The sequence below is a fragment of the Vigna angularis genome, chromosome 4 (assembly GCF_016808095.1).
Source record: "Vigna angularis cultivar LongXiaoDou No.4 chromosome 4, ASM1680809v1, whole genome shotgun sequence".
NCBI lineage: Eukaryota > Viridiplantae > Streptophyta > Magnoliopsida > Fabales > Fabaceae > Vigna > Vigna angularis.
The window spans coordinates 9,256,676-9,281,056 of NC_068973.1; the positions used below are offsets into that span (position 1 = coordinate 9,256,676).

At 34.9% G+C, this 24,381-nt stretch overlaps 2 protein-coding genes across 4 annotated transcripts; both read right to left on the reverse strand.

The window, feature by feature from the left end:
- Nucleotides 1–4,330: 4,330 nt before the first annotated feature.
- On the reverse strand, nt 4,331–6,123 carry LOC108345227 (transcription factor bHLH47). Of its 2 annotated transcripts, none has more exons than XM_017583808.1 (4): nt 5,977–6,123; nt 5,744–5,862; nt 5,378–5,505; nt 4,331–4,947 (listed from the first exon to the last, which is right to left on the reverse strand). In XM_017583808.1, exons 1-4 carry the CDS (start codon nt 6,045–6,047, stop codon nt 4,582–4,584), a joined length of 684 nt encoding a protein of 227 aa, XP_017439297.1. In that variant the 5' UTR covers nt 6,048–6,123; the 3' UTR covers nt 4,331–4,581. The 2 variants fall into 2 exon arrangements, with proteins under 2 accessions (XP_017439297.1, XP_052732957.1); XM_052876997.1 differs by having other exon boundaries at nt 5,378–5,514.
- Nucleotides 6,124–9,164: 3,041 nt separating this feature from the next.
- On the reverse strand, nt 9,165–20,846 carry LOC108345593 (uncharacterized). Of its 2 annotated transcripts, XM_017584209.2 has the most exons (10): nt 20,572–20,846; nt 20,069–20,235; nt 19,928–19,992; nt 12,362–12,402; nt 12,123–12,211; nt 11,932–12,045; nt 10,487–10,564; nt 10,097–10,165; nt 9,731–9,811; nt 9,165–9,443 (listed from the first exon to the last, which is right to left on the reverse strand). In XM_017584209.2, exons 1-10 carry the CDS (start codon nt 20,705–20,707, stop codon nt 9,336–9,338), a joined length of 948 nt encoding a protein of 315 aa, XP_017439698.1. In that variant the 5' UTR covers nt 20,708–20,846; the 3' UTR covers nt 9,165–9,335. The 2 variants fall into 2 exon arrangements, 1 of the variants encoding a protein (XP_017439698.1); XR_001833705.2 differs by lacking the exons at nt 9,165–9,443; nt 9,731–9,811 and adding an exon at nt 11,136–11,406 and having other exon boundaries at nt 10,106–10,165; nt 20,572–20,839.
- Between the last annotated feature and the right edge of the window lie 3,535 nt (nt 20,847–24,381).

Below are 24,381 nucleotides of genomic sequence, written 5' to 3' on the forward strand. Positions count from 1 at the left end.
TTCATATAATATTCTTTTCCTGAATAACAACTTTTCGAAATTTTCCTTTTTCAATGACAAGATAAAAGCTAACATTAAGGAATAAAATAGAAAATAAATTAAGGAATGTTTTGTTTGGTTTACAATGCAATTTGATTATCGAAGTCCAACTACTGGATACGATAGTTGTGGTGTGGGGGCCGAGAGTCTGTTGCAGATGAATGGACTGCCAATAAGCGTGTACGTGTCGGAGTTAGTGAGGTGTGTGGTGGTGGACAAGGAGGGGAGGTGTGCAATTGCGACGTTGAGAGGGGGCTTGATGAGCAAGAAGAGTGGAAGATGGAGGGAGAGAAGCTCGGCGTGAAGATGCAAGGAAGGAAACGGAGGGAGAGGGAGGGAGAAAAGCTGGGAAAGATTGACTCAGTGTTAGAAAAAAAAATGACATGACACATCGTTAGCCAGCTCAACCTAATTTTAACGTCGTTGGTTTTGGAGGACAAAAAATTATAGTTTCTTTAAGGAGAATGATCAAAGTGTACCAAAGTTTGAAAGATGGATGAAATATAAAATCATTTGATAGTTGAGGGACTAAAAACATATTTAACCCTTTTATTATTTGCAAATTTAAGTTTTTTGAAGTATATTTTCCTTCAAACATTTTAACATTTACGTATTTATTATCAAATAATTTTTTTAACAAAGAGATGACATGTTATGAAAAATAAAAAGACATATTGTTACCAATTTTTTAAAATTATTTTGACTTTTGTGTTTCTATTTTTCTACAAATAAAACGTGTTAAGTTAAAAAGAATAATGATAAAATATGAAAGAAAAATTGAAAGTCAAATTTAAAAAATAAGAGTAAAATAATTGAATAGTAAAGTATACCATTTGTTTCGGTATGGATTTGTAGGACCGAGAGACTAACCTTTCTGACGTGGCTTTGCTGCTTTCAAGCGCTAGAATCGCGTGTTCTACTTGCTCGACTTCAGTCTGGACGACTCGGTTGTCTTCAGTTTGGACCGGAGGGGGAGATACCTGCAAAAGGAAATCTGACGCTCAAGTTAGGCGTGTGATTTGAAGAACTTCTGCTCACTATTGAATATTCAGTGAACTATTATCACTATTGAGTATTTGGACGTAGTGGAGTGTGGGTACAGCGTAAGTAGAATGTAAGTGGAACGTACCTGACTTTTGGCCCTGTCATTATATTTATATGTGCTTCATAGATCAAATAAAAACAAACTTACCTGGAGATTCGGTTAGTTACTCATAAACGGCTTATCAATATCTCTAATGAGATATCTTTGATTATTTTATCGTTTGCTGGACTGTTGGCCCAATAATAACTTGAAAGTTGGCCCAATTAGGGCCCAACATTGTTGGTGTGGCGGATGGACCAAACGGCGCTAAGTGGATGCACCGAACGGTCCATACTGTATACCATACATATGCCCCCACGTCCGAGTTAACTGTTTGGCTTTAGCCAAGGTTATGTATAGGACTTATATGAGCTTGGGAGAGGCGGGAAGGTTTGTGTGTAGTATGTTGTCATATGTATTGAAAACAATTCGAATCCGCATGTGGTTAGAAATATCAGGTCAATCAAATTAACATTAAATAATTTGGGTTATGAAGCCGGATGGCTGAATGTTTGAACACTTAAGGCCATGGAAGGCCGAGCAGTTGAGGCCGAATGGCCAAATACTTGTGAGGCCAAATGGCCAAATACCTGTGAGGCCGAATGACTAAATACTTGTGAGACCGAATTGCCGAATACTTGTGAGGCTGATTGGCTGAATACCTATGAGTGAGCGTTCATCGAGGGACTGCCTTTACTGCTCGAATGATAGTCCATGGGGGATTGTCTTCACCGCTCGGCTGATAGTCCATGGGGACTATCTTCACCGCTTGGATGATAGTCCACGAGGGACTGTCTTTACCACTCAGTTTTAAACCTAGGAGTTCGTTGTGGAACTTCCTACAACGAGAGTGATAGTCCATGGGGGACTGTCTTCACTGCTCGGATGGTAGTCCAGGGAGGACTATCTTTACCGCTCGGGTGATAGTCCATGGGGGACTGTCTTCACCGCTCGGTTTTGAACCTAGGAGTTCGTTATGGAACTTCCTAGAACGAGAGTGATAGTCAATGGAAGACTGTCTTTACCGCTCGGATGATAGTCCATGGGGGACTGTCTTCACCGCTCGGGTGATAGTCCGTAGGTGTCTGTCTTTACTGCTCGGTTTTGAACCTAGGAGTTCGTTGTGGAACTTCCTAGAACGAGAGTGATAGTCCATGGGGGACCGTCTTCACCGCTCAGATGATAGTCCATGGGGGACTGTCTTTACCGCTCGGGTGATAGTCCATGAGGGACTGTCTTCACCGCTAGGTTTTGAACCTGGGAGTTCGTTATGGAACTTCCTAGAACGAGAGTGATAGTCCATGGGGGACTGTCTTCACCGCTCGGATGATAGTCCATGGGGGACTGTCTTTACCGCTCGGTTTTGAACCTAATAGTTTGTTTTGGAATGTTCCCTGAGTTTTGTGGATGACCCAAATGGTTAACTCTGGATTGACCAAATGTGATGTGTGCATGATCTTGTCATATGCCCTGTAGGACTGATTGGCTAAATACTTGTGAGGCCGAATGACCGAATACCTGTGAGGCCGAATGGCCGACCAGTTGAATGGTTGAACACTTGATAGCAAATTTGGCTAAGTGGTAAGTGCGTCATTGGACCCTGAATAAATCTTGAACAATATTATAATATTGAATTAAGATATTTAAATTAAATCATTCGGCAAGGAAGAATAATTATCAAAATATATGTATTTTTGAACAAAGTCGAATGCACGCAAGTGCTGAAGCTATTTTTATGTTGTTGGCGAGTCTTTTCGTAGGTGATGCATCAATCACAGAGGATGCTTTTATATCTGTAAAGCCGTAGAAGCTTGCTGACGTTGATGGTGGGAGTTTCTTCAATCGGGATCAATTTGTAGGGGCTTGGTCGACATGATGATGCTAAGACTGCGTCCTTGTCCGGTTCCTTGTGATTTCAGCGGGATGCCACTCGGCCCCACGGTGGGCACCAAAATGTTTCGGTATGGATTTGTAGAACCGAGAGACTAACCTTTTTGACGTGACTTTGCTACTTCCAGGCGCTGGAATCGCGTGCTTCGCTTACTCACCTTCAGCCTGGACCGCTTGGTTACCTTCCGTCTGGACCGCTCGGTTGCCTTTAGTCTGGACTGCTCAGTTGTCTTCTGTCTGGGCCGTTCGGTTGCCTTCAATATGGACCGGAGGGGGAGGTACTTGCAAAAGGCACTCTGACGCTTAAGTTAGGCGTGTGATTTGAAGAGCTTCTACTCACTATTGAATATTCAGTGAAGTGTTATCACTATTGAGTATTTGGACGTAGTGGAGTGTGGGTAGAACATAAGTAGAATGTAAGTGGAACGTACCTGACTTTTGACCCTGTCATTATATTTATAGGTGCTTCATAGATCAAATAAAAACAAACTTACCTGGAGATTCAGTTAGTTACTCATAAACAACTTATCAATATCTCTAATGAAACATCTTTAATTATTTTATCGTCGGTTGGATTGTTGGTCCAACAATAATTTGAAAGTTGGCCCAATTAGAACCAACATTATTAGTGTAATGGATGGACCAAACAGTCCTAAGTGGATGGACAGAACGGTCCATACTGTATACCATACACCATCAAATATTATCTAGTTTAAAAAAATATTTGTTATATACCATTTTAACATAACTTTACTTTATCTATTTTAAATAGGAAAGACAAAATATGTCAGTTTGACTCATTTTGGCTTTATCTTCATTGTTTCAATTAAAAAAAAAGAATAAAACATAAGAAGCCAGATACAGCAATCATCACCATTCACACAAAGAAAACAGTACCACCATCTCCATCCATTTTCATTTTCGGTACTTCATCCAATCACTACCAAAGTAGAAAAACCTTTTCTCTTTTGTTTTTAAATTATACGTTAAGGGATATAAAAATAAAAACTGTTTTTATCGAAACTAAACTGCCAAAGTATTTTAGAATTGTTTTGATTTATGTAATATTTTAAAGTTTCCGGTATTCAAAAAGTATACGACGTTGATATTTTAAATTTTTTTTTTTTTAATTTGTCAAAATTTTAAAATATACTGATACTAATACTTTAAAATATATAAAAAATTCCAATGTATCTAAGAAAAAAACCACTTTAACACAACTTGCTCACAAATAATAGCCATTTAACACTTTTTTCTTTTTTCAATAAAACATTATATTATAATAAAATAGAAATTTATGGGACTGTAGAATGAATATAAAAAGGAGATAGAGTGCTGCTCTATATCAAAATCAGTGCATGTTAAAAATATACCAAATAAACAAATAAACAGTGCGAATGAAACAAGAGCGAATCTGGACTATTTCATCACAACAAACAGTCATCAATCACAATTTCTATGACCCTAATCAAAATTTCTCCAGGTAGAGAGAATATACAAAAAGCTCGTGAGAACATTTCCATTTCCATATCAGAGGGTCCATTTCAACTCTACACAACAGCATATTCTTAATTTGAAGTTGGTTGCTCTGCAAGCAATTGCAGTGGCCATGAATCCATTTGAGTAGGATACCTGGGATGTGGTTTAGTAATAGTGGATTTGGGTTTTGGAATCTGCTCAACAACATTATGAGGGCCATGATTAGTACTTATGGGGACAACCAAAACTGCATGTCCTTGCTGCACTGCTCCTTCTGTGCTGGACAATTGCAGATTCTCCCCAGAAAACTCTGTAATCTTTTCTGGTTCTGGAAATGGATTCATCAGGTTATGTCTACATTGGACTACTCTTGCTTCTATTTCACCTGCAAGTTTCTCAATTTGACTTTTCAGAACACAATTCTCCTCCACCATCTCATTTTTCTCCATGGTCACCTGCCCAATTAAGATAATATACCATGAATTTTTCACTATAATCATATTCAAAAAGAAAGGTTTATTCGAAATCATGAATTACAGATTTCTTTTGTCAATGAACATGGTGGTCTATTAGTGTCTTAAGGTTTAGTCTGAGACTATGTCCATTCAAAAACACACATTAACCACTTAAATGTTTAATTCATGAAATAAGGTACTTCTGCAGAAAATAACCTTTTACAAAATTTCAATTGCTGTGTCAAACATACCACTAAAGATACAAACTTTATCCTAAAAATAGATGAAATCTTTGAAATTGTTTTTTTTTCTAAACATGTTTTGATTGATAATTAAAGGAAAAACATGGTTTTAGATAGCTATATCTATCTACACATGCAAGTAATTTCCATTGGGTAAGAAGTGAAGAAATAGCTTGTGAAGGGCTTACATAATGAGTCTCTGACAACAGAGATACACTGTCCTTTTTCAAGGACTCGATCTGACTGAACAAGTCTTTCAGCAATCTGATGGATTCCCTCAATATAGAAGCTTTCCCATTGTTCTGTTCTTTAAGATCTGTTACCACTTCCCAGAGAAAAACACAACCCCAAAAGAAAAAGAAACAAAGCAGCACTACTATTAGACCATATGCAAAGTCTCAAAGGTGACTTTATCTAAGAAATCAAACATAAAATACTGAATGCAACGACCAGATTGCTAGTCAAAATCAAATTGACCATAACAGAAGTTTGAGACTCTGATATAAGATTAAAGTACTAAAATTTGATATAGTGGTGACACAAGATTAAGTTACCGAGTGTAGCAGCAAGACCAAGAAAGAGTTCATTCAACTGTTCACGCTTCTCTTTCTCTCTTTCAGCCTTGCGAATTCTCTTAGGGAATTTTTCTTGTTTTTGTTTATTAGAACAAGACCTGCACCACATTAAGCATCCCCAAACTGAATCCAGACACTGAAGCTATTAAGCAATGAATCAATTATTGTATAAACTTTTGAAGAGCGATGTATGTGTGAATAGAACCTCTAACCTCTTTCTTGATAAATCTTGTGAATTGTAGAGCTTTTCAACAACCGTGGCTGAAGTCTCAGACCCCATCATAGAAATTTCAAAGCAACTTTTTGATTACCTGCAATTGTTTCTGAATACTGAATGTTTCACCAACACGAGTTTCCTACAAATGACACACTTCTGAGGTTTGTGGAAGGAGTTAGACATTATTATTGTAACAGTGTGAGCGTGGCGAGAGGTAACCGTTCGCACCAGGCACGTGGTTACCGCATGCTCGTAGGCTCCCACCACCATTCAAACTCCTGCATAACATCTTTTTCTATTTTTTATAATTATTACTATATTAGGGTTATAGTATTTATTTTAGGTTTAATAGGTTCGGAAATTCCTACATTTGCGCGGGTTCGTTTCAATTGGGTCCTTTAATTTTGGAAGTGATCAATTGAGTTCCCACCGACCTAATTTAATATTTTTAATAATTTTTAATTATATTTTCATTTATTAATATATTTAACAATTAAAAATGTTAAAAATTTATCTATACAGCTCAAACCGTGTCACTTGGATGTCATCTATATTTAACGAAAATGTTATTATTGAATCAAATTAACCAAAATTAGGGACCCAATTAATCACTTCCAAAATTAGAAGACCCAATTGAAACGAACCCGCAAATATAGGGACCTCCGAACCTATTAAACCTTTATTTTAAGTAAAACGTACTTGTATGAATTTTAAATTAGTAATTAATATTCTTATTTGTAATTATTCAGTTAAGTCTTGCTCATGAATAATGTATAATTAATAATTATTTTTGACATTTAACACAAAATCTTGTGTCATCCACAGTGACACGCTCCTGCAGCGCGTGTCTTCCGTACCCTCATGACACTTTTCACGTTGAAGTTAGCTACGTCATCATTACATGTGCTTTTATAATTTATGTAAATTCTTTTATTTTTAAATATAGCATGAGAATTGGTGTTTAATGAATAGAAATATAATATCACGATGTGATGAAAATAAAAGTTATTACATATGAAACATTAAAGTATACTTTAATAAATAAATAAATGTGTCTCTTTGTATTTAATATTTGAAATTTCTGATGCTAGAAACCACTTTAAAATTAAAGTGTTAATGTTGAGTTTGCAGGTGAAAAAAATGAAGTTTTCAATACACAAAAAGTGGAGTGAGCTTGTAAGTGAAATATTTGTTTTATATTTCTGAAAAAAAAATGACTTCTATTATGTGTATTAAAGTTGTCACGTAGGGCATATGTTTTCTTCCATTAATTATCGAAAAGTAAATATTAAAAAGAAATACCATTATTTTGTTGAAAAAAATGTTAAAAAAAATATAAATTCTCGATTTCATGAAAATTGTACTATACTTAAAAAAGTTGATGATATTGTTGATAAAAGAATTATAAAATATCCTTGATATTCATATGAAATTGATTATGTAAACTATTGTAACTATTAAAACAATTATTACATATTTTAATACATGAATGATTAACATAAATAATAAAATATGAAATAAAATAAAATTCAAAAAAAAATAATATATACATTAAATTTTTCCCAAAAATATAAAAGTGTTTATACAAAAAGTTCATAATACATAATTGATTAGTTATAAACATTTTATTAATATTACAGATATCAACTTTACATAATTCATTTGGATTGATTTTTATATTTCTTATTTGTAATAAAATAATATTCAAATAAAAATTAATAATTAAAAACACATTTTATATTTTATTCTTTTCACTTTTTTTAGTCAAACAAAATTTATTTTCTTTCTTTTTCGACATTTTAGTTTCTATAATCTGATCCAAACTATACATTATTCTTCAATAAAATATTTAACAAAATTTTCTAATGTGAATTTGAATAATCAGTTTAAATATGTTATATCCAGGGAAATTTTGGAAATGTCATGGAAGTCATTCAATAGTATAACATTGAAGAAAAGAAATTCTAAACTGTAAGTATTATTGGAAACAGTGCAACAAAGTATTGGTCAAATATTGATATGTAGATTAATTTTACAATAATTTTTTTTGAAATAATTATACGAGTGAGAAGTAATATATTAATTCACACATCCAATAATATATATATATATATATATATATATATATAATGTTATCTAAAGAATTATGTTACCGATTATCATTTTGATTTTAAATAAAATGCTTTTTATAACTAAAATTAGTGTAATTTATTCTTATTTAAGTTTTTTTAGTGATATTATTAGGATTAATCACGTATTATTATATATTTTGTTAATATGGTTCGTTTTGGAGATTAGAATTTTATTATAATTTTATTTTTTAAAAATGTTTTGGAGATGGAAGGAGGAAGTAATATTTAAATTGTATCAAGTTTCGATTTCTAAGCAAGGTAAGACTATAGGATAGGATAGAAATATATATCCCTAATCGGTTGGAAAGGGTCAATTCAAGCTAATTGTCAAGACTAGCTAGTCCGAGACGACCCGAGTTGTGTTGAAGGAAGCAAGCTATCTAGGACTGGAGGTGGGATGACCATAGTCGAAGATTAAAATGAGTTGTTATAGACCCAAGATCAAAATTGGTTGACCAAAGACAAAAGTTAAAAATGGTTGGCCCAAGTCGATTGTTATAACAAGTCGGCTATGATTAATTATCAAGACAGGCCAACATGATCAAATTTGGCCAAATTTCGGTTGCAGCCAACTTAATTAAATTTTAGCTAAATATCGGTCATGGTCAACTTGGCCGAAACCGGAAGAATTCATTAAATTCAAGTGGTGTTGACTCATCGAATCAACTGAGTTCGGACAAATTTCAACCCAGGCCGTGATCAAATTTAACTATTTTTTTATTGGAATTGACTCGATCTAATATTATGAGAAGCTAGTTCTAGAAAATATATTCTGATAAAAAATCATGTTTCAAGTTCATTCTAAAACTTGTAATGAAAATCTTATTTGGGAAAGCTTATTCAAAAGATTTATGAAACATATAATTCAGACGGTACTCTAAGAAGGATAAAATAAATATTTTAAACATCATTGGGTACAAGGAAGGAAAAACCAATATTAGGTTGCATTTTACTACGTCACATAATTTCTTACTCACTTACTATTTATTTATTCTAGAATGATAATTTGAAAAGCTATTTTCATCGTTCAAGAAAATCATGAGCACCTGAATTTGGATCAAACATATTCTATCTAGATGTGATGATACACACACTTCTCATTATGCCACTAATATATCTTTTGCAATGACTTTTAATTCAGTAAAAGATAGACACAGTCTTCTATAAACTAATGGATCTTTTATACATTTTACAGTCACTAAATGTAACGTGTAAGATAACTTTAAGTTCTTGAGCATCCAAATTTGAATTTGCGAGGATTCATTCTTCCATTTAGAGCAAGGGCAAGCACATCATATTCTTCAACGTACCATAATTCAGACACCACTGCCTGGAAATGTATCAGAAAAGTCAAATTATACGTAAATAAAGTTCATATATATATAAAAGAAAATATTGTAGTTACTGTTAGGACATATTCAAATAATAATAATTAAAAGAAAAAATGCAAGTGCTTTCTTAAAGTCCCTTTACCACTAATATCTAATCTTTATCATTCCTTCATAGATATATATGATCTAGAAGATTATAAAGATCATAAACATCCAATACCAACTGCTAAAAAATCTCAGATTTCAATATTTTTAACTGCAATTCACACTATAAATAATCACATACCTGGAATCCACGAATCTGACTGTTAAGCCGATTAACTAGCTCATGGAAAAAGTGGATATCATCTGACGTATTAAGTTGTTCCTGCATAATAACATGAAGTCATTATTTGCTATACTTTCTGTCCTCATTCATTTCATATAACTTTTTCATCAATATCAGTTCACACTTTACCATACTTCAAACATATTGCCAAACAAAAAAATAAGAAAAAATGCTTAAGTCATATGGCAACATAAACTTCAAAACTTTATAAAGAGCAGCTATGTTTGCATGTGGAGGAAAATCAAATTAATGCCAACTTGTTTGTAGGTAACGGACAATTAACTGTTGATGTAGATTTCAGGAACCAAATGAAATGAATATTACCGTAGGTGATGATACTGTAGGCGGACCCAAAAGCCTTGCAAATGAGGTGTGGAGAATTGCAGCATCATACTAGAGATGAAAATAACATATCATCAAGAAGGTAACACAATTTTAGTGGCATATATGACTTAAAATTACCAAATAACGTTAGAAAAACGATAGGATGAGTTCACACAGGGAACGGTAATATCATAAGAGAATTCTAAAGAGGACACTACAGGACATAAGATTTCAGACTCCTGAAAAGCCATGTTCGTGTCTTAATTCCCACAGCTTTCAAATTTATCAGGTTCTAATTGCATCTTCAAACTCCACAGTGTAGTCCCAATTAAAACATTGATAAATACACAATTTACTTATAGCAAAATTGAGTATGCAAGCCATGCTTACAAGTTGCTTTTCTGGTGCACGTGGAAGTGCATTCTTCAACATAGAACGAATGATTACGGGATCTGTACCCGAGATGACCTACGAAATTAGCATAATTAGTCAGCCAAGGTTTGTGAATGTGTCAGAAGTTTTAATACTTGCACAACTCAACATAAAGAGTAATGGAAACATTTCTGCTTTTCTTTGGTTACTAGTTTCAGTTTCTTTCTATATACTCATTGTTGCTCAGGTTGAAAGTTTCAACAATTGACTATGCTTTGCAGGTCGGAATTAGCCAATAAAATGAAACTTGAAGTCACCAAGTTTATATAAAAATGTACAGAAAATATCCCAAAATGTTTTTATATAATCAACAGATAAAGCATTTCTGTTTCCTTCTTAGTGAAAAAATAAGGACCAAAATGTTTCTAAGAGTAAAATAATGCCAAAATATTTCCTGAATCAGTAAACCTAAAAGTCTGAATGAATCATACAAGTAACTAAGAATGCCATAATATTTCTTAAAATACAAGTATGCTTCAAATAATTTGACCGAGATTGTTGCCCTAGGAATAGTACAATGGATCCAAATTTGAAGCTTATACAAGGTTAGGGAGAGTAATTGAAAGACTTTGGAAGATATCGCCGTCTAGTAGACAAACATAATTACCTCACTATCACTAAACCAGATATCACATGCAGTTAATGTGGTTAGCCAACTCCTAAAGGCCCCATGTGAAAGTCACTGGGATGTTGTGATACATCAAGAATGCAGCAGGTCGCTGTTTAATATCAAGGTTCCAAAATTGTACTATTCTGATACTGATCAAGAGGATTGTCATCGGATAGAGGTCCACTTCTACATATTGTCTTCTAATTAGTAAGTAATTGATTTCTTCAAGGAACAAGTGCTCAAGCTGAGTATCGGGCAATGACAGCAGCTGCATGTGATAATACTGGCTTAAACAACTTCTCCATCGTTTTATATCTGGATATACAGAGATAATTGGCTAATATATGACAATGAAGTCGCCATTCACATTGCATCAAACTTGGTCTTCCATGAATGGACTAAACACATAAATTGATTGTTATTTTGTGAGAGAGAATATGCTCTCTAGAGAAATCATCACTAACTTTGTCAACTAAAAGTGACCAACTTGCAAACATGCTAACTAAATTCCTGAGCTCTCATATTGACCCATTTGTAACAAGTTTGGCTCATATGACATATGCGAGGGGAGTGTAAAAGATATGATTTGATCTTAATAAATAGGGAAATATGTGGAACTGATAATTAGGGATATTCTCCTTTATTAGCCATTGTTAAATTTCCCTATAGTATCATTTGAATAATTATAAATTTAGGATTAATACGTGTGATTAAACACACAATTCAAAGCAACAGAGAAACTCTTCAAGTGTCATGAACAATGGAACAAATACTTTAGATTATGGAAAATAACCTGCCAGCAACCCAGGAGCACTCCAGTTGAAGTCAAAACAACTCTATCCAAAACAATCTTCAAAGGGCAGAGTTTTGAAACAACAGCTTTCACAGAGGATGCTTCAGCTTCTATCTGACACAAAAATGATACCCATGAGCTTACTAAGCATACTTCAAAAGGGAACAACGGCATCCATAAGTGAAGTATACCTCTTCTTTGGTAGCGAGTACAGGAACAATATGGTGGGAGGCATGGAACATGCTAAAATGGTACAGACTGGAGTTCTGAAACCAGATTGCTAATTGACAAATATGTAAAAATTCCAATAAAAAGAAAAAAAAAGGATGAAGAGAAGTTTGAAGCAGCATGGGTTTGCTTAAAGTTTAAACATATTGACCAGTAAATGAATTCTAATTCTGCTATTGGTTGATCCAATAATATAGCTTACCTTTATCAAAGTATGGATTAAAATTATTTTTGACAGCCTCCCTGTGTCATGCAAATGGTGCATGTGTTATATGAATATCAAATTGCTTGGTGTAAATTAATAAACATATTTAATCAAAGAAGATAAATACGGTAATAAAGAAGGATATATATGAAACTGAAGATCATCATTTCTACAGTCATAATTTATGAATATGATGCGCAATTCTCCATAACAACGAAAGCAAAATTAAAAATGGATATTCTCAAACTTGATAAAATAAATTTAATACCATGTCTTAGAAAGTAAGCTTTACACTTAACTTAACATCACAAAATCAGATTAAAAGAAAATATCTATTTATATATTATAACAACGTGGGATCTCCAACACATCCTTTCAAGCAAGAACTGGACATCTAAAGTGTGTGAGAGAGAAGATAGAATGAGGTTGTTTGATAATCTTTTGGACAAGATTGGAAGAGTTGTCTGTCATCATTATATCAACACACATCAACAAGTAAATCATGTCAATGTGATTTTAACAAGTAAAATGAGAGGGATCCCATACTAAATAATAGTGCCTCGTAACTTGTCAAACATTGACGCGGGGTTTGCTTCAAATAACCTTGTTGAGTTTGCATGCCAATAAAGAATCAACCGCCTCGTAGCCAGGAGATTGTTTCATGTAAACAAATTCATCCAATAGACCATTTAGGAATACATTGTTCACACCAAACTGAAGAAGTGAGCAATGTCTGGTAAGAGATAAGGACAATATAATACTGTTAGTGTTGTATTCAGTTTGATATAGTTTTTGTTATAGGGGTTCGTATTATTAGATGTTCTTTACAGCCCTGTTTCTTTTCAATCTCTACATACAGAGAATCCTTGTTTTCCTTTGTATACTTTTATCAATACAAAAGTTAACTTTCCAGTTTCTCATTTCTCTCTCTCTCTCAACTCTAATATGGTATCAATAAAAACAATCTTGAATCTGGCTGTACTGTTTCCTCTGCAGTTTTTGATGATTCCAACTTGCTTTGGCGTCAACAAGTAATCATGCAACAAATTCCATCCTCTTCAACATTTTGTGTTCAATCCCTCTATTCCTTTGTGGTTTCTCAGCGAAACATATCAGGATAATGGCAAAATTAATTCAGTCTTGTATTCTTGGATCAGATGTTTCTTGTGAACAGCAAGATCAGATGTTGTTGTCTTGACTGCAGTCCACTCTATCAAGAGTGAGTCTAACAACTGCTCTGATATCAACTGCTAAGAAATAATGCACATTTCCTATAAATGCGGAACAATCACACAAAAAATTGATAGCAGAATTCAGCCAATTATTCCTACGTCTCCAGGTTGCCGCAGACCTTTTATTTGAAAGAGAAAATTACAAAACAGGTTTTACAAAACACTCAACTCACCACCCAAATAAACCCAGAAAAATAAAATATTATTTTTATCTCTGTTTCTTATCTCTCTTATTTTTTCGTTGTTGTTGGAATACTTAAGATTTTGCGTATAGGTATTTATACATACATGCTTCATTTCTAATCCTCAAAATTAATTTCCTATATTTAAGTATTCTATAAATTTCTTGGTTTTTATCTTTCCTATAGAATAGAATACATTCCTCCCGTGTTGTTTCACCAGTTCCAACAATCTCCCACTTGAAGACTAATTTCAATTTGACTTCACACCTTGATTAATGGAACAACTTTCTATTGTATGTTATTCTAGCGGGCCAATTGAAGTTGGGCACAACTTCAATTTGTCAATGGTTACTACCTTTGTTAACATATCTGTTGGATTTTACTTCCTATAATTTTCTTAATGTTAGCACCTCATCCTCAAGCAAAGATTTGATGAAGCAATAGCGGAGACCAATGTGTTTTGTTCTAGAATGAAATGTTGAATTCTTTGTCATGACTATCACTATATAGAACACTCTTCTGGATAAATCCCAACTCAGTTAACAAACCTTGAAGCCATTTCAATTCTTTACTAGCTTCTATTACTGCTTCACAGTCATCCTTCCACTTCACAACATCTCCCTCTGCTATGCTAACCAATACTGATGCTTGATTATTGCCAACCCCCATGGCTAATCGTCCCAGTTCTGGGGCTTCATTTCACATTACTGGAGAAAGTCAGAATATTCAACATAATATTCCTTATGAAGGTCCTGAACATATATCTATATTTGTAATAGTCAAGGCTTTCTGTTAGGTACCTGGGTTTGAGACCTAACTTTTCTCTCAACACCCACTCACGCCAAAGCAAATAAACAAGAGAAAACAAAGGAAATGTGTATAATCCCTGTAATTGTATATATTCACTGTAACTGTAAAACGAAAACAATAACAACTCGGAAGCCTAATCCCCATCAACAATGTCCAAGACCTGTTTACAAAACATAAGAAATGGCTCGCCCCCAACAGAATAACAAAAGGTTTATTTATACTCTCTCTCCCCCTACCAGCCTAACAAACTTTCCCGCTCTTTTTATTCATACTCTACCGTTCGGTATTAGTGTATATACCATTCGGCTCCTACACTCCTATTCCCTTACCGTTCGGACACCCCCTTTCCTTACTACCATTCGGTATTAGTGTATATACCGTTCGGTTCCTTCACTCCTTCCTCCCATCGTTCGGCATTAGTGTAGATACCGTTCGGTCTATACTTCCCTACTCCATTCTGGCTACCGCTCGGCATCTACTTCCCTCCTCCTTCCAGCTACCGTTCGGTACTTCCCTCCTTCCTTCTGGCTACCGCTCGGCCTCTACTTCCATCCTTCCTTCCAGCTACCGTTCGGTACTTCCCTCCTTCCTTCTGGCTACCGTTCGGTATTCCTCCGCTCATATATTTTTAACTTCCTAACATTACTCCACCCCTCAAAATCAACCTTGTCCTCAAGGTTGAAGTCACAGAACTGTTATTTGATGTAATGCTCCTCTTCCCAGGTGGCGCCCTCCAATTCAGGTCTGGAGGCTTGGGTGGTGGCAAATCCTCCTCTAGTGTCTTCCATTCTTCCTGGATTCTATTAACTTCCAGCATTCTGCACCTCAAATCCTCCACCGATGTCTTCCATTCTTCCTGCTCAATCTTCATGCTCAGCTGCCACCAATCTACTTTCATTTTTCCCAGGGATGCCAAACAGGTAACTCCTAATATCACATCCACCCCTCCCAACTCCAAGTGATAAAGTTTATCTCTGATTCCTAATCCCTCCACCTCAGCAATATAATCATTTTAGTGCTCAATGTGTCAATTATGCGAACAGACTCTCGTAGTCCATTCATCATCGCACCCCCAACAGTATCTAGGTGCTCTTGGCAGGTTACTTCATCAGCAAAAAACAAACAGTTATCAATTGATCTCCCTACTATATCATAGTCATCTCCTGAGTTTCCAATCGCATCATAAGAAGAATCACCATAACTAAAAGGATTTCTACTCCAATCAATCACAACATAGCCAACACCAAACGCTTGCTTAGCAAGATGGCAGACCCTTTCAAGTGAATTCATTATCTCATGTGTAGGTTGAAATTCACTCTCAACATTGGTAGCAGCTGTCTGATATGCTTTAAATGAGTGATCTGCTACCTCTATTTTTTTATTACCAGCTTTGAATTCTGCAAAGTACCTGTAATAGTCTCCTTTATAATAAAACATCGTGGACTCCGCAATATTAGTGGATGGGATAAGATGCTCATCTAAAATTATCCTAATAGCACTGCAAGTATTAGACAGCTCCAACTCGACCTTGTGCCTATAATTTCTTATGCGCTTAACATTCAACTCATTCCCTTTTGACTCCTCTTTCTGCTCTATCGATGACAAGATCCTCCATGAAACTCTCTATAACCCCACCACATTTTTGTATCCAACAAAGAACAAGATCCTCTCTTCCACTCCGCTCAACGTCCAGCTTCGCCACCTTCTTCATGGCATCCACCATTTCTGCACACCTATTTTGTTATGTTTCTTCACTGCTTCGATTTGGTTCGACCCTCGCCACCGCACCTCCTCCGCCTACACTCCGCCCCCATGCTGATGGGTTTTTATTTCCGCTCCAGCCCCCATCCTTATTTCCCTTGCGAGCTTCCTCCACGTCCTTGGCGATTCGCACGGCGGCCATCGTATATCCTCCTGCAAGCCCGCGAGGAAATACCCCAGTAGTTGGTCCTCCGGCAACCCCTTCGTCTGCCCCGCCAGACCCTCGAATTCTTGGACGAACTCATCCATTGTCCCCATTTGTTTAGTCGCTGCTAATCGCTCAAAGACCGACCCTTTGTTTCGACCCCCAAACCTCATTACCAGCGCATCATTCAGCCCTTCCTAGGATTGGTTCCTGGCCTTCGTTCTCTAGGCCCGGATCCAGTATCCTGCACTCCCTTCCATACTAATGCATGTTAATCGCACTTTCTCCTCCTCCGAGACGCCTTGCACTTCGAAAAAATTTTCTACGCGATTGATCCAATTTAGCAGATCAAAACCCCGAAAAGGGGCAATTCTACCCGTTTTCACCACCCACCGAGACTTTCGCCACGCTCTCTGACTCTTCCTCCGATCTCGTCTTCCCGCCTCGTCCTCCGATTGGCGTTTACAGACGTTTGACTACCGTCAGACATCCCCTCCTGGTCACGCGCCCTTCCTCCCAAAATCTGCATGACTTCTTGCAAGTCTTGCCGTATCGCCGTCATACTTGGCGCCATCCGTCGACTGCTATCTCCATGGTGTCCAGCTGGTTCTCCACTACACTCAGTCTTCCATCGAGTCTGCCCTCCATTGCTCTCTTCTCCCTTCAATTGGATCTGGCAGGTAGGACCAATTTTTTAGGTTCTTAGGTTGGAAACCTAACTATCAACGCTCACAGTAATCAAAAGAACAAAGAAAGAATGAATTTCTGTATTGATATTGAGAACAAAGTACATTGATGGCGTTAATGGAGGCCTAATCCCCCTCTTAACCCTAACGGAGGCCTAATCCCCCTCTTCTGGCCAATGTCCAGATTTACAAAATAATATTCAAAAACTCCCCTGACAACATAATAGAGTACTATTTATACAATTCCTCCTCCTTCTATCCTAAACCCATTACGCATTATACCCTTACCACCCTATATCCTAACACTTTCCTTTTCAATCTTCTGGTTCTTCCTATTTTTATTGTCCACATCATCCTAAAGTTTCTTTACCTTTTCATCAATTACTGCTTGTTCCTATTATAACTAAAAGTCTAACCAGTGTTAGAAATATGCTAAGGACAATTTTGTTTATTTTTAATTTCATGCTACCCATTGTTTTATCAAATCTCAGTTAACTAATGAAGTGCTTGTTCAAGGAAACTTCAACCTAAATGGTCTCTATCCCTTTCCACCTTGCGACTTCTACCTCATCCTCTTGCTAAATCTTGTTTCTCTATCAATTCTGTAATCAATATTGACAATAACAGTAATATTCAATCTGTTTGGAATGCTAGACTAGGCATCCTAATGCTCATGTTATAAAACTAGATTTTCAGCAATGTAATACTCCTTTTTCTAATAAAAAAGTTGTTTCTTTTTGTAAAGTGGCAAAGTTCACAAAATTCCTTCTTCCTTGTCTCAAACTGTTTACAATTATCCTCTTGAACTTGTTTATATTGACTTATGCGGACCTTCTCTTATGTTATCCACTAAGGACTTTCTTAGGTAGGGAAGTAATGAGAGGGGTTGGAAAGTGTATTATAAGAAGAAATTTAAAAATAAAAGTAGTTAAAAAGTTAGTTGTTATGGGGGTGAGACTTTCTGAGAAAAGTCTATATAGTCTTATCTTGTGAGATGTCGGGTAGAGAGGTCTTTTGTTGTTGTGACAGGGAATTCCCTGTGTGAAAGGAAAACTTTTCCTTTCTGAGCTGATGCTTATGCTTGGCGTTAATAATTGCTGAACAATACAAAAAAGATCTTTGTCAACATTTTCTAAATTTCCCTGAAAATTCCAATTTAAATTTCCTTGAGAATTCAAGTAAAACTTGTCTTGAGTGAGAGGTTGATAACTCCAGTCAAATTGATGAAAGCAGAGGGAACTAGTATGTCCATACTTGAAACATATTTGGATTAACAAAGTTTCCACCATGGGCATGACCACGACCTATATAACCAAATTACCACCAAAAAAGAAGAGGAACCATGAAAATCAGTGACATGAGCTTTTGCATCTTGAGTTTGTTGGGTTTGGAATAAGCTTAAATGTATTAGCTATTGGAATCTTATGGATAGATAATGTATTAGCCGTTGAAGTTTTATGCATAGCTAATGTATTAGTCGTGAATATTTAATGTGTTAGCCGTTTTTAACCTTTTTATTTGTTTTTGAGTATAAATTATATTCTTGATTGCATGAATAACACCAACAACAGAGGTGAATCAGTTTATTCAAAGAGTAAATTTGTTGTCATCAGATTTTGATTCAGAGCCATTGCACTAACAATTTTTTCATCATTGTGTGAAACTGAATTTGATACTAGCGCTTGAGTCAGATTAAGAAAAGCAGAATCAAGAACAACTATCTTACAATACTTTTGAAGACAAGACTCACGCACAAGTAGAGGTTCAACTTCTTTAGTAGGAAGAGTTCAAACTTACTTTCAATATTAGATTGAAGGCTTGAGGCAAACCTTCAAGAATAACATTAATGTCTTCTTAAGAGAAACAAGATCTCCCATAGAGGCAAGGCAATTAACCAACAATTTCATTCAAAGAAGAATTTCTGACATCAACAATTTTCAAGAGACGTGGAGCAATGTTCATTGCAAAGTTGTTCCACTCTTGCTCTCAACTATTTGTGAAAATACTCATGCACTTTATCCCAAACCTTATAGCAATAAACATTTCCAATAACATGAAAAAGAAAAGATCGGAGACTATAACCATGTCGATAGCATTTGATCTTGTTCCTTAGTACTACATGCTGGATTGGTTTTTACAGTGTCACAATTTACTTCTCTAAGAAATCTAAGCAGAGCCACAAAGTGTTGAAGATGATGCCTAACTCTGCCTATTGCCACAAAAGCAAGAAGTTGAAATCATATAGTTTCTCTGAAATCTTCTCAAAGGTAGCGGAGGAAGGGGAAGACTGAGGATTTTCAGCCATAAAGGACCTTCAAGCTCTTGATGCCATATTAGAGTTCGACAGGGAGAGCGAGAAGATGAGAAAGCTAACAGCGAAAGAAGATATCTTTTTGAATTGCACACAACTGATGTACAAGAGTCTCTTTATATAGAGCAAAGAGAAAGGTATAAATCTTATTTATCCTCACCAATACCGAGATACTATGAATCCTATGGATGGTTTGTTACTGATACGCAAATTTTCAATAAATTCCACAAAAGAATTTACCAGAGACAGATAGAAGGTGCAGCCTATATCAGACATAGAGAAAAACAATTTTTAAGTATATATCAAAGCTACGCAGTAGTATGACCATCTGATTCAAAACCATGGCCAAACTCAGAAAAAAAATGTATCTTCAACTAAGCGTAGATGCATTAAATGATCATCAATGAAACATAGGAGTCAAATTAGTAACACTTACGCGATAGGTAAAGAGAATTCAGTGCTCAAATACAATACATTAGCTCGCACCGGAGGATTTGCAGGCTGCACATGGAAAATAATCATCAGTTGCTGCCCAAACAGATATATGAAACAAAGCCTAATTTGTGTTACATGTCACCTTCATAACAGGTGTCACATATCCATCTTTCAGTGTGAATATATCTGAAAGGGACAATGACTGAGAGGTTTCACCATGTTTCAGGAAAGCAGCTCCATGCTCATCCAGATCTCTCCCCATCTTGTCATACAACTTTGATCTTTGCTCCGTGTAAGAATTTTGAGAATCTGAGACAGACCCCTTCTTAATTTAGTACCAAAATCGCTTATATCTCCCTCAAAATCAAATTTTGAATAAAACCCACCTCCAAGACAACACCGTTACACGGAGTTATTACATTAAGCCAAAGAACAAACAGTAAAAGTTCCAACTTGTCTCGGGAAGGCCAAATAACGAGCAATTTGACAAGCAAAAATATGATCCAAATGGAAGAAACTCTTGACAATTGTCACAAAAGTAAATCTTCCATAAAATGCAAACATAAACGAAACATAACGACCTACCAAACTGAACCTAATGTAAAGAAAAGTTTGAAAATTGATTGGTAAAAGAACCAATATTACCTGTAGAAGCAGATGAAAAAGTTTGCGATGAGTTGTGAAGTGCCATTCTGAACAAGGTGAAGAAGCAGAAGGCACAGATGAGCCAGATCAAAGCCACCCTCTTGGGGTTAATCAAGTTCACAGTCTTAGCCGTCATGATTTTGTATGCCACGCAAAACCAAAAGGTAACTGTGCGAGTACAATCCCAACCAAATCAGAATCAGCGTCATCCCCACCCATTAGCCGATTTCTTATTCCTCACTTCAATGTAATTAGCTAGCGTGATATATGGGCACAATATCCATCAAACTTTTTTTTTTGTATATATACATCTATGATAAAAAAACTTTTTCATGCAATTCTATTTCTACAATGACCATATTAATATTGAAATTTACTATTATAGCGAAACCTCTTTTCTGATTTTTTTGGTTATTAAGACTTCCTACAACATGTCTTTCAATGTAATAATTTTCTAACAAAAATGTAATTTATGGATTTATAATGAGTCAATAAACCATAAATACTACAATTTTTCACTCTCTTAATATTGAGCAAGATAAATAACAACAAATTAATAAGATACTAATATAGTCATTATTCTCTTTACACACTAATTAAATTACAAGTTTGAAATGGAAACTTTCAATAATACTAAATGAAATTTAAAAATACAAATCGTTAATTAAATTTAGTGTCAGTAATTAAATTAGTTTTCCTTATTATTGTAAATTATTAAAATTTTATGTACAATGAAAAAGATAATAACTACTTTATAATGTGTGGTAATAAATTCTTTTTAATGTTAGAAGCATTGTTTCGGAAAATAAAAATATTTATTTTTTTAAGAGGAATAATATCAATAAAAATATGTAATTTTTTATCCTTAAAAAATTAGATGTACATAAGAATTCAAAGTTTATTTAGATAAAATAAAGTTTTAGAAATTAAAAGAAGAAGTGGAAGGGAAATAAAGCAAATTCAAGAAAGAAGTAGTAAGAAATTATAATTTAAATACTTGAAATAAAGGTAAGAAAAACTTTTATGTAATCTATTATTGTATTATAATTGTAAGGAAATTTATAATTTGTTATTTTATTATAATCATTTTATATTATTATTATTAATGTTGGAGCAGGATGATGCTTTTGTTGGTTTTATTGGGTTGATGAAGAAGGCATTCATTGATGATCACTCTACTCTTATGGCATTGCCGTATTTTCGGTCTTGAAGGTCGTCAGCTCCTCTTCGTATCTCCGCTGTATTTCTTCTACCTGTCTCTGCATGCTTATGATCATCTCCAATTAACTAAGGTGATTCTCTGATTCCTATGTCACGACGTTGCTCGTCATATTTCTTGTAGTCATCATTGGTTTGTTGGTTGTTGAATACTTGGTTCCACGGTGGGTGTCAAAATGTTTCAAGGTGTAGGGTCGAGATCAATAGTACAACGTTAAGTAAGTCGTCCAAAGGTCCAAAAATTGTCTTCAACTCTGAGTCCTCTCATAACCGTTCATCCAAGCCATTTTGAGGTACCTACAAAAGGAACTCTGATGTCAAAGTCAGTTCAACGTTTGCAGTTCAAATATTAATGGTATAATAAATGTAGATCACCTAATTCCTTACCTAAAACCTATATTTATAGATTTTGGAGTGAGCTTTTGATTGACAACAACTTAATTATGGCCCAATTATTGGTAATCACACTTTCCTTCTAAGTTTTTCAGCATTAAGATTAATTGTCTTGACCATTGGCTAATCAGTCCGACTTTCCAATCGTCTGGTCCTGATGGTAGTATGTCTGTACGTCCTAATGAAACTTAATTGTTTGGTCTGTTGCTGACCAAAAGGTCATACGGTACATAAGATATGAGAGAAAAGAGTGAAAAAAGAAAAGAAAAAGAAATTATTTAAATTAGATACAATGTGTAAAAAGTTAACTATATTTATAAGCGAATTGGCCTATTTGTTGATGAGAGATATGAGAGGACACATGTAAGCGAGCTATTTTACAAACTTCAAACTTGTACTATTTTGTTCATTTTAAACTTTCTCCTTTTGTACTAATGCTTTCTATATTATTTAAAAGAAAGAATTTTCAACTATACTCTCACAGGCCATATTAGAGGTGGGATCATGCCTTGATGATGCATAAGAAGCAAATCCTGATGACGATGACATCATTAGGACACAGTCCTGAGTTGACGTTGTTGATGGAAGAAAAAGAACGACTATATAGATAAGATAACTTATTACCAATTACACTACTGAAAGAGGTATATTGAAAGACCAACCATCTGCATCCAATAGTTCTAACAAGATTTTTTTCTAGCTTAAACAATAACTACAAGGTCGTGACCAGGCTTATGATGAACTGAGAAAACGATTTAAGAATTTGGAAAATATGGTCATGAAATTGTTGCCTCAAGAAGGACAGACTCAGTCCACTCCATCATCGTCCCAGCAACAACACCTTCTAATCCAACCCACCTAGTGCAACCATCTCTCCACCAATAGCCACCTTCCTAGCAACAACTTCAGCAGCATGAAGAAGAAGATAATGATTCAGAAGACTATGATGATTCTTAGGACTTTTTTTAGTTTACAAACATTTATTTTAAGACTTATTTGTTTATTTTATGGATGACAATATAACTATGATTTTAAAGATATGGATTTCATTTATGATTCATTGCATTGTCTGAATTGTGACATTTGTCTCTATTGTTTGTATTGATAGTATATTGTTGACAGGTTAATTGTGGTGGAAAGGAAATGTTGTCCACACTACATATAATTATGTTTTGTACTTTACTAACGAAATATTTCATCGATAATGTAACTCATTTTGTCAAGTCATTATCAATGGATCATGACAATCAATAATTGACGACCGTGATTTATCAGTAAATGTTTCCGACAATATATTTATTGATGATTTTTGTCTGTCGAAAATCTATCAAAAATTAATATTATCGACAAATTTCTTTCGTTGATAAATCAAGTTTTTTTATAATCACTAGTGCAAAAGCATCGTATAACGTCACACATTCAACATTCAACTACTAAATATGCAACGTTAAAAATGATCGGTGGCATTTTTGTAAATAAATGCAATTGTAGAACGTCGAAGCCCCATTCAATTCGACATTCTATGATGGTAATTATTTAAACCAACGTGTCATTCTCTTTCTTCTTTCTTTTAAACCACCAATAGTATGTCGAATTCTTTAGGGGTTCGACGTAATATTTGTCGGTTAGAAGCCAAAGAGTCACCCATTTTAATTCTTTTTTCTTTTTTCTTTTAAACAACAAATAATATGTCGAATTCTTTTTCAGCCAGAATTCTTTTAAACAACAAGTAAGGGCTTCGATGTATATTTGTCAGCCATATGCCAAAAAGTAACCCCTTTTTAATTCTTTTTTTCTTTTTTCTTTTAAACCACATAGTATACGTCGAATTTTGTAGGATCTTCGACGTATTATTTGTCCGCCAAAAGTTTCCCCTTTTTAATTTGAGCGGAAGATTGAAAATTCATTCACTTTATTTTAGTGCACGAGACCCTCTTCTCTTCTCAAACTTTTCTCAAACGAAGTTTGACGACCATCACATGTAATCTTTCTTTCATTTCATACAAATGTATGTTAGTTAACTACGTATAATTTTCGTTTGTTTTAACCGATTATTTTCGTGTTCTTGTCCTTCATAGGCGCATTCTGTTTTTTCTCTCACTGGTGAAAACACTTTATTCTGACGAACCCACCTTTTGAAGGTTAGTTTTCGTTTTCGTTTTGAAGAACTTATTTATTGAACTTATTTGTTGTTGTTTT